This window comes from Scleropages formosus, chromosome 20, assembly GCF_900964775.1.
Source record: "Scleropages formosus chromosome 20, fSclFor1.1, whole genome shotgun sequence".
Classification (NCBI taxonomy): Eukaryota; Metazoa; Chordata; class Actinopteri; order Osteoglossiformes; family Osteoglossidae; genus Scleropages; species Scleropages formosus.
This window is the reverse complement of record NC_041825.1, coordinates 17,938,581-17,949,729: the sequence shown is the minus strand read 5'-3', so window position 1 is coordinate 17,949,729 and position 11,149 is coordinate 17,938,581. Positions and strand designations below refer to the sequence as shown.

Here is an 11,149-nt window from a genome sequence, read left to right as displayed (position 1 = left end):
CACGCACGGACGCAAGGACGCAGGGAAGATGGCGAGTCGCATGGTGTGGAGGGCGGCTCTACGGACGGGACCAGATTTGGGGCTCAGTAGCCTGCGGGGATTCACGACCGCCGGTGCGTATGGGTGCTGTGACTGTACCGCACGTGTCCTGCAAGTCTGTGTGAGTCGCTGGGGTTCCAATCTGGGGCGTCTTTCCTCTCTCTTCGCACTGACTGACTCTGTGATGACACAGGACAGGTCCCGAGCCGAGGTCGCGCAGGTTTCTCCTGACTCCTCCTGACCTGACCTGAGCAAACTAGTACTGGGATGTGTCATACAAATCAAAATTTTGAAAAATTGCTTCAAGAATTACCGAGCTGTACAAACGCTGGAAACGGGATATGTAGATCGATTAACACTGTGTAAGTCGATTTGGGCTTCGGCGTCACGTCAGCTGACTGACTGAATAAATACGTGCAGCAAAAAAACACAACCGGTACGTTCTGTGACCTCCCCTCAGTTAAGCAGAATAGTATTCACTTTATACCAGATATTTGTAGCCAATATACATATATTTTTCCTTCTTTCAGTGAGAACAGTAACCTGCAGGTCTCATCGGGTTGTGAGGACATCAGTGTTGCTGGATAACTGCTGAGTTCTGAATGAGTACATTGATTGAGATCAGGTCTCTACTACATAAACCTATGCTTATGTTAACTAGAAGTTATTACTGTCAGTACTGGTAACTATCATTACATCCATCAATCCAGCCGAAGCATGCAGTTGACTGTCTGCAACACAGAAGATCAGCTGTTTGTAGATGTCTCTTTAGCTCTGCACCGCACTACCCGCTTCACCACCATGCCGGCTCACCACCCATTACCCTACCACCCCACCCACAGTATTAATGTTATATGGCAAAGATGGAAAGGAAGCAATTACCTGAATATTACTGAAGTGTTACAACCAGAAGATTTAACTATAAATTAGCAACAGCATATATACCCCTTGATTATGAGTATGAATTATGAGTTGCTCCGCAAATGTCATCTGGATCGAAGTCATTATAATAGACAGTTTGATCAGACATAGACAGAATTTTACATTCTCATTTTTATTGAACATTTTCCCATTAATTTATTATTAACAATAACTCTTTGTTCATTTCAGAAAAGTGGTCAGGAGTGTATCCTGGAGGTGTAGGGCATGAGGCTGGGTACACACTTGGTGGGACACCAGTCCATTGCAGCTTATTGAACACATTGTTGAAATATTTGGTGTCAAGGACTGAAAAGGAATATGAAGCTTTATATTTAGCAATAGAAGGAACCTCCTTAATCTGCAGTAACCTCATCAATCAGATTTAATTAATGCTGTTTGATGTAGAACTTGCCAATATTCAAATATATGCCAGTATTTGGCTTGGGACAAATTGCTGAATTTATATATGTGTGTCTTTGTGTTTTTGTGTGACTGTACAGCTGCACTATGTCGTCGAGCTGCTCCTCTGGGTCCGATGCCAAATGATGACATTGACTTGAGTGACCCCAAATCTCTGAAGAGGTACAACAGCTTCACAGTCTACCTGAAGGCTGCAGAGGCAGCGAAGAGCAAGAAATGCTGGTGGAAAACGTACAGGCAGTACCTCAAAGAGGAAAATGGCAATAACGGTAACTACCCTGCGGCTTTAAAAACAGTGCTGTTAAAAAAAAAAAAAAAAAAAAACCCAGCAGTGTACACAAACCAGTTTTTCCAAAGTGTGGGTAGGAGCTGCCATGCATACATGGCCTGTGTGTTTGATTTTCACTTGATTTATTACCCTGAGATTATCAGCCACCTGTACCCTGCAATACTGCAACCAGTCAGGATGTTCTTGAGACCATCGTGATTTAGTTGTGCTGCCTTGTATCCCTCCCCCCTTTGAAGATGAGTTCCTCGTGAACATCGGGCTTCCGGGCTCTCAGTCTTCCCGCAGTGAACGGGCGAAAGAGAGGTACAGACTGGTGAAAGAGAACAGACACAACCCAGAGATGGAGAAGGCCTCACGGCAGCTCACTTGTGTGTATTACCTCCCCCGTGTCGTCATAGTGACTCGTGTCTTGCACTCACTGCCTCTCCTTTTGGCGCTCGCATACTGTGCTGGACATTTCTTGCATCTGTCTGTTTTGCAGTAAAGATCCCTGTTGACCGAGTACAGGCGGAGTGGGAGTGCACTGCCGGCCCATTTCAGCTGCGTGATGTGGCGATGCATTATGGTGTCTACAGGGACCTCTTCCCAGGGGCCTTCTTCATACCCCGCGTCATGTTGCGTGTGGCTTACGGCAATGAGGCCACTTCCCATGTGCATTATGGGAATCATATAACTCCTACAGAGGTCAGGCCATGAGATTTAGTCATTCATTTCTATGAATTTTTATTTGCGAAAAGAGATATTTCCACATTGTGAATTTTTAATTTTTCAACAAATATTTTTCTGCAGGCTTTGACTGCCCCTCGTGTAACTTTTGAAGCCGACAAGGGCTCATTGTGGACACTCCTCCTCACCAGTCCAGGTATTATCTCAGTTGAGCTACACTTTGAGGTAGCCAGTCATGCTTTTTGTGAGAAGACAGTCAGACACAGACTAGGGTTACTTTACAATATGTTACATTTAGAAACTAGTGTTTGGGTGAATATCCATCATGGCATTTGAAAGTATTATTTATGAGCTGTAAGTAAAGAGACTTATGTGAAATTATGTAAAGTAAAATCAGACATATTTCAAGTATACTCAGCCCTATTACTCGGTCATCTGATATCCGGTTTGTCACATTCCACATCATACGGCCTAGCGCAGTAAACTGCCACCACATACAGTATTAAGAAAAAATGCGCCAAGCAGCCGTATGAGAGAGACTGCAAGGCGCACTGCATTGTGGGAGGTGTGTATCCCCACTGTCGGCACTCTGCAGTTATCAGTGTGTGCTTTATTTTCTTCATTGTGCTTTAATTTTCAAATTATTAATTTATTTAAATGTGACACTGTCAAGGCAAGTTTGTCATGAAATAATGAAAAAATTTTATTTACACTAAACATCCACAGAATTCAAAAAAGCTTTAGTGACGTGTGTGATTTAGAAACAGTGTGCAGATACGAATAATTTTTCATTTTTTTGGAACATTCTGCAAAAAATTAAAATTACGTAAAAAAAAAAAAAAAACAAAAGACAGTGTATAATGCTGTTTTAACAACTACATTTTTACAATATTACACATCATTTAGGGTGATTTTTATTTTTTTGGTTATTCTTGTTTTTTAAACAATGCAAAATACAATACAAACAGTACATATTTACAAAAATGTCATCAGGGCTACATATTATAGTGTAAATACACATTATAAAGAGATTGAAGAGACACACACACACACACACACAGAGTATTGTATTAGTTTCAGTGGGATTAAATTAAATCAATCTCTTTGAAACTAATATCAATGTTTTAATCATGGAACTGTCAGAATAAGTGTTAAATAGTTTCCGGGGTACTTTTACAAAAATCACAGTAATTCTCTTTTTTCATTTGATATTGCTGCACAACTAAGGTCTTTACTGGGTAGCCAATAAATGTAATTCCTTCCTTTTATGTGTATTTTTGTCATGTTTTGAGTTTCCACCTGAGGGCACTGTATCCATACTTATCATAAACTGAGTTTTCGCTGCCTTTATCTCTAGTGGCAACTCTAGTAATAAGTGCTTGTAGATGTATGTAAGGGTGTGTTTTGACCGATACCTCCTTTTTATTTACATTTCTGAGATTTCTCTAATCTATGTTACATTATTCATGCCTGTTTGTGTGGCTTAATGTGTAAATTGGCAAAAAGTAAACCTGCACAAAAACTGCAAACAGTTGAAGCAGGTAAATAAATATTGCTGAACTCTAGACACTCATTAACCTTTCACTATAAGTGGGTGTGACTTATAATTCTGTGTAGAACTGTGAGCTCACTGTTTGCATTTCACATTTGGAATGTCTCTATATTTCAAATCATTTTGATTACAACTGAATACAAAGTCAATTGTCTTGTGTCAGGTGTATTTACTTTTCACAAGGGGTTTTATGAGCAGGTTGTATTTAATTTGGTCTGAATGTAACTCCATTTACCTGTAACAAATTTTATTAACAGATGAACACCTGCAGGACAATGAGGGCGAGTATGTGCACTGGCTAGTGTGAGTATTTTCATGTTTGACAAGTATTAATATTTTTGGGACGCCTTCAGAAACACGCCTGAGTATTAATTAGAGTGCAGGAGGATTCAAATATGATTTAGTGGGATACTGCTGTTGCACTGAATACATGTCCTCTTATTTAATTGGTTATTTATGGGGGTGTTAGTTCTGATGTTTTAAGGAAAAAAAGCAGTGTGTATGACTTATTGTAACAAAAATCCTTTGAATTTATTCATTTAACATTGAATATTTTTCAATCTTTAGAGGGAATATCCCAGGCAATGCTGTACAGTCGGGAGAGGAATTGTGCCACTATATGCCCCCATTTCCTGTCAAAGGCACAGGTTTCCACAGATTCATCTTCATCCTCTTCAAGCAGGACAAGGTCATCAACTATGAGCAACATTCCAGACCATCTCCCTGGTAACCTGAATGTAGAGCACCTTGGGCTACATTTGCTCATAATGACAAAGTGCAGTTGGATTTAACTTTAACCACACTTTTATTTTTACTTAAAGGGAATTTCTCACAACTCTTATTTATTTATTTATTTATTTATTTATGAAATCTGGAGACACATTTTCTTGTTAGGCTTCTTAAAACAGATAAACTGTCAGCAACACATTGTCTGTCCATATGATAATTTTTTAGTCATAGGATATAAATGCAGACCTAGTAAAATGCGCTCTTAATTGTGTTCTACAGTTTGACTCTTTCTTGTTCATGTTTAGCTACAGTCTGAAAGAGCGGACATTCAAGACTTTAGAATTCTACAAGATGCACCAGGACCGCATGACCCCTGCTGGCCTGGCCTTTTTCCAGTGCCAGTGGGATGAATCAGTCACCAACACTTTCCACAGACTCCTCAGTGAGTCTCCTGGTACAACTAGGTGGATTTTATGATGGGTTGATGGTTGTCTTACTGTGCATGTTCATTTATTGTTGTATTCTTGTGGAAATGACAAATTTATTGAACATATTCATTAAGAGGGTAGTGGATGTTCTGTGTTGTTGGCCATTACATGGGAAGATCTGAAGGCGATCCTCCTTCTTCATTCAACTTGCAGATATGAAAGAGCCCATCTTTACATTTCTGCGGCCTCCAGTGTATCACCCGCCCCAGAAGGTATACCCCCATCGCCAGCCCCTGCGATACCTCGACAGATACCGTGATGGACATGTTCCCACCTATGGCATCTACTGATCTTGCAACATGTACTGCAACCCGGGAGATGCAAAGCTCAATTAACTGTAATTAAATGTACTTTGTTATATCAAGTAAATGCAGTAATTTCTGCACGTGGTAATTGTTTTGTCTTGGGCAATACTGACAGTAAACTCAATATTTGGGATTGTATTGAAGGTACTCATGCTGAAGATACCTACAATTATTTAGCCATTTACACAGCTGAGTAATTTTTACTGGAGCAATTGCTCAAGGGTCCTACAGGTGGAGGTGGGATTTGAACCTGTCCAAAGGCAGGAGCTCTAACCAGTAACATACCAGCATGTTAGTCTTTATTTTGACCATGTGTTCTGTAGATATGGGTGGAATATAAAGATGAACACATTACTGATTGTCTGAAAAACCCCAAGTAAATTTATGAGGAATCAGTTTTGGCCCAGTTAAAATATTTCTATGGCTGAACCCTGTCAGTATTATAGTTTATATAGCAGTTATTATAAAAAAAAGACTTGTGCTGTAATCCACAAACCCTAAAGTTACATCCATATAGTCTTTCTGAAGTATAAACCTCTAGGTAATATTATTTTACATATTTGCACCTTATTTAAAACCTTTTGAAAAAGTTACTTTGTTTTCTATGTTATGTGCTGAAAGTTTTGCAGTTCAAGGTGCATATTACACATAGTATAAAAACTAATCTGAACCTTGATGTCATGACAAGAAAGTTCAGGTTTATAGAGAGTTAAGTAATTTTAGTCTGTATTTAATGTGAAAAGTCATCACACATACATTCACTGAAACTACTTGTCCCAAGCGGGGTTACAGCAAACTGGAGCCTAACCCGGCAACGCAGGACTGGAGGGGGAGGGGACACACCCAGGACGGGACACCAATCCAAGGAGGACTCAAACCCCAGACCCACCAGAGAGCAGGCACAGGCGAAACCCGTCGTGCCACCGCACCCCCCTCAATGCAGTAATGTCTCGTGTAGATGCTAGATCACGTTACACTATGCAGTTGTTAAGATACCTACATCAGGCATGTTTTGACAAAAAAATAAGAGATTTTACAGCGGAGTAACATACAACATGTCGGCACTGGCTTTTTTGCCCACAATCGGAGCAATCAGTATTTTCCTGTGGGGCTTTGTTTGTTTAAAAGAAGTGCAGCAAAAATTTACTGTTGAGACTTTCCGCTGTTCCACAGGGGTAGCTCAACCCATATCGAAAGCACGTACGAGTGGAAAAAGAGGAGTCTTGGCAAGCATTGTGGGAAATTCCGCACCGGACTGGATTCAGTAGCACAACGAGCCAAGCAGATGTGTGTTGCCTTGAGGGAAAAAAGTTAACTAAAAACCCATTAACTTTCAACCAACTACTTTGTTCATTCAGTGTTCAAGTTAAAAATTTCCTTTGGAATTTTCTGAAAGACACAGAAGGCAACATCTATTTTAGACATAAGAAATCTTAGCCATGAGTACTTTTGAGCCAAAAATACTGTTGTAAAATCTTCTATATAAACTTTTAATTTTCATACATTTCCTGATTAGGAACTTTCCCACGGAACAATGGCACAAGACCTGTTTGGCTTCAAGAAAAACAAGATAAATGTAAAGTCTTCCACTTTTTCTTTTAAAAACATACACAGCTACATGTGGAGGAATAACAGCAAAACCACTTTTGATGCTGAAGTAATAGCTGAAAAGCACTCAAAGTCTTTATGGTCTTTACAGACTAAACGCACGCAGACTGAAACCGCTTGTCCCAGGCAGGGTCGCTGCGAACCGGAGCAAGGCTGGAAGGGGAAGGGACACACCCAGGACAGGATGCCACTCCATTACAAGGCACCCCAAGCAGGACTCGAACTTCAGTCCCACCAGACAGCAGGACGCGGTCAAACCCACTACGCCACCACACCCTCTCTACAGGCCGAACAGAATATCAGAAATAAATAGTGGCTTTATGATCGTTAGGGGACTAAGGTTGAAGGTCACAGCACATTACAGCGGTAAACAGGTTAAAAACTTATGTACTTCAGCTTCTTGATCCAGAAATAGGCGTACCGACTACTTGCTTCTTCAACCACTTCGTTCTTGTCAGGGTTACAACAGGCTGGTGGTGCCTGTCTTGGGATCATTGACTGCTAAGAGGGGCAAACTCAGGACAGGGCACCAGTCCAACACACAGTCACACACTAAATCCAGTTTAGCGTCACTACCAAATGTGAAAGGCATGTCCCGCTGTCCGGGAGAAAATGAAAGCAAGCGGAGGAAACCCCCCACCCAGAGAGGAAGCAAAACTCCACAGGAACTACAAGATAGCAGCTCTACTTGCTGTGCCAACCTATTGCACTGATGAATACATTTTTCCATCAAGTTCTACAAACACTGTGGTTGGCCGTAATGTCAGTAAAAAAGATACCATACCATTCCATACCTATCCATTAAGGTACAATTAGAAAGATAAAGAGACCAAGGCGGTTATTATCTGCTGGTTATTATGGAAATGTCTCATAGCTTCTGGTCTTTGAAGATGATGATGTATTCCGAGAAATAACTGTCCATAACATCAGCGTTTAGTCTTAGACAGGGATTATGTTTGGAAGATCAGTACTTTCACTTCTGTCAGAGTACGGAGAATGTTCTGAGCACATGGACATTCTTGGTCTGAGTACAATATTATTCTGCCCCAATCATCACATGAAGAATTCCTGGACGGACAAGATTTCAATATCTCAGTCTGCTTATTGCTGAGTAAACTCACGAAAGTGCTCGTTGATGCCACTTCCTATCGGAAAACGGAAAGGTGATGATTTTGAGGGACACCGGAACCGATTCGAGAGGTTTTTAGTGAGTGGAATTCGACTGAGTGAGCGGCAAAAAATTTGAAGTCTAAGGCAGCTGTTACCACCGCTTTTCGAAACAGCTTAGCTGTCTGTCATGGCAAAAGTTTGATAAAAATTAATAGACTCAATGTACGAAAACATTACAAGCTGTAGAAAAAAGATTAATCCTTGTGTTTGTGTGCAGGTCTACTGTTATACTTTAGCGTTCGTCAACAATGGTTAGTGTGTAATAGCCTCAAATCCAGGGTACAAATATTACAAATAAATGTATTCATCAGAAATAATATGCAGTGTACTACTATACTGGAGTAATAAGTAGAAATATTTAAATTAGGAAGTTTTGAGTGAGGGGGTGCAGTAGCACAGTTGGCCAGGGCCTACTCTCCGGTGGGGTCGGGGTTCAAGTCCTGCTTGGGGTGCCCTGTGATGGACTGGTGTCCTGTCCTGGGTGTGTCCCCTCCTCCTCCAGCCTTGTGCCCTCCATTGCCAGGTTTGGCTCCAGTTCACGGTGACTATGCTCGGGACAAGTGGTTTCAGACAGTGTACGTGTGAGTTTGGACCCTGTTAATTCCGAATAGGAAGAAGGTAGCAATTGCACTCCTTACACAGAGCTGACTATCCCCAGGATTCTGTAGATGTGTTCTGACAGCTCTCTGACATCATCCAACATTTCCAATGCCTCTACAGCACTGACTCAAACTTCTGAATAAGACACACACACACACACACACTGTCTGAATCTGCTTGTCCCAGGCGGGGTTGCAGCAAGCTGGAACCTAATCCAGCAAGGATGGAGGGAGAGGGGACACACCCAGGATGGGATGCCAGTCCATTGCAGGGCACCCCAAGCAGGACTTGAACCCCAGACCCATCAGAGAGCAGGACCTGGCCAATCCCACTGTGCCAATGTACCACCCCTCCTGAATAAGGCAATCTACTGTAAAAATAATGACACTTGCCATAATTAATAATTCCATATAGTCAGTTTCTCAGGAAGGATATAAAATACTGTATGCCAGACAAAACTTGACATGTCTTACTGTCCATGAAATATGGAAAGCTCCCCATTCACATGGATATAATGTTGCTCTTGCTTGTGACCACATAGCTGCAGAAGTGCATTATGAACATGGTGTTGGGGGGAGTAGAGCTACAATAACTTTAACTGTAGCACCAAGAACCCTAAGCTTTGTTGTCAGTTACTACTGGCTTCCACTACCCTTTAACTGCCTTTCCAACAGTTTCACTTTGGAAACAATGATCACCAACCAGGGTTCAAGTTAAACACGCGAAACGGGGGTGGCTGAGAATCGGTTGAGAATGAGAACGATGTGATCAGGCTGGATAAAACTGAGATGAGCTTTTGTCTTGCTGTCAGCATCTTGTCATGTGTAAACAATGTGTAAATCTGTGTTTTACACAGTAACTGAAATTTCTCTCTAAAAGTATCTGCCGCTCTGTAAATTTTAGGAACAAACCCAGAGCTGCTGCCTTTGGAACCACAGGTCAAGGCTTGAATCCCACCTCCAGCTGCAATACCCTTGAGCAAAGTACTTAGCCAGAATTGCTCAAGTAAAATTACCCAACTGTATGAATGGATTAAAAGCTGTACTTTAATACTGTAAGATGCTTTGGAGAAAAGTGTCCGCTAATATAACAAATGTTAATGCGTGTGATTGGACAGGAATTTACTGCATTTCCTGAGAGATGTGCAAAAGTATGACAATGTGTCCTTGTTTCTCTCTTCAGCTCACTAGAGGATACAATGCTGTGAGATGATTTAGAGAGCTGCAGCTGGCAGGTTTTGGAGTTAAGCAAAAGCAGATTGTGAAAACAATACATTTATTTAGCAGATGCTTTTTTCCAAAGCGACTTCCAATGAACTCTGTGTAGTGTTATCAGCCCACACACCTTATTCACCAAGGTGACTTACACTGCTAGATACACTACTTACAAGGGGTCACTCATCCATACATCAGTGGAACACACTCTCTGTGTCACTCACACACTACGGGGGAACCTGAACAACATGTCTTTGGACTGTGGGCAGAAACCAGAGCACCCAGAGGAAACCCATGCAGGCACGGGAAGAACGTGCAAACTCCACGCAGACTAAGCAGGGTTTGAACCCATGTCCTCTCACACCACCCAGGCACTGTGAGACAGCAGCACTGCTCACTGTACTGCCGTGTCTATTATTGTTTGCAGAGAGACTTGTGTGGGACATTTCCTTGCCTTCTGTGTCACTACTTAACTTAGACGTGATGCTCTGTACATACAGGACATTGCCATTTTGTGGGCAGAATGTTTATGTAAAGTGTTCTTGACCCAACATTACTGCACCATGTTTATCGCTCTATCTTGTTATGCGAAACAGCATAATCATTACAATGTGGTCATCAGCAGCTGAAGCCATACTCCGTCTCCTGGACACATGGTCTCCCCTGGTGAAGAAAGGAGACTACCAGGTACAGGCACTTGACCCTAATGCAGGAGTCGATTACAGGAGATCGAGACTGTGGTGGAAACCTTTTACTTAGGCTTTTAATTTAAAAAAAAAAAAAAATAGGCTCTGCTTACATTTACATTTATTCATTTAGCAAACGCTTTTCTCCAAAGCGACGTACATCTCAGAGATAAATTTGTACATCACATTAGGAGAGAGACATAGTTGGAGATGTCCGATTCTTAAATAAAGTTAGTTTGTTTCTTTCCATTCGCTGCACCGACATTTATCGCTCGAGTAGGTGCATAAAATGCAGGATAGATGAATCCTGATCACTTTCCTACACATTTATTTATTTATTTTAAAAAGGAAAGATACACAAAGATTTTTACATATAATACAGGAGTAGCGGCTGTGTAAAGGGTTATCTGGGGATGTGATGAAGTTACGGTGGATGAACATTTACACAATACATGAGCTTGA

The 11,149-nt window shown here is 41.4% G+C and overlaps 1 protein-coding gene across 1 annotated transcript; it reads left to right on the top strand.

The window, feature by feature from the left end:
• The first annotated feature begins 7 nt into the window (after positions 1–7).
• On the top strand, positions 8–5,621 carry mrpl38 (mitochondrial ribosomal protein L38). The gene is made up of 9 exons (XM_018761607.2): positions 8–113; positions 1,461–1,649; positions 1,906–2,037; positions 2,151–2,353; positions 2,459–2,531; positions 4,145–4,190; positions 4,455–4,613; positions 4,922–5,058; positions 5,258–5,621. Exons 1-9 carry the CDS (start codon positions 29–31, stop codon positions 5,392–5,394), a joined length of 1,161 nt encoding a protein of 386 aa, XP_018617123.2. The 5' UTR covers positions 8–28; the 3' UTR covers positions 5,395–5,621.
• Positions 5,622–11,149: the final 5,528 nt, after the last annotated feature.

What these genes read in the sequence shown, in the direction of transcription:
- mrpl38 (XM_018761607.2), top strand. Translation starts at nt 29, where the DNA reads ATGGCGAGTCGCATGGTGTGGAGGGCGGCTCTACGGACGGGACCAGAT. An exon ending in GGCCTCACGGCAGCTCACTT is followed by an intron (nt 2,038 to 2,150) that starts GTGTGTATTACC and finishes TCTGTTTTGCAG; the next exon opens with TAAAGATCCCTGTTGACCGA. An exon ending in ACTCCTCCTCACCAGTCCAG is followed by an intron (nt 2,532 to 4,144) that starts GTATTATCTCAG and finishes TTTTATTAACAG; the next exon opens with ATGAACACCTGCAGGACAAT.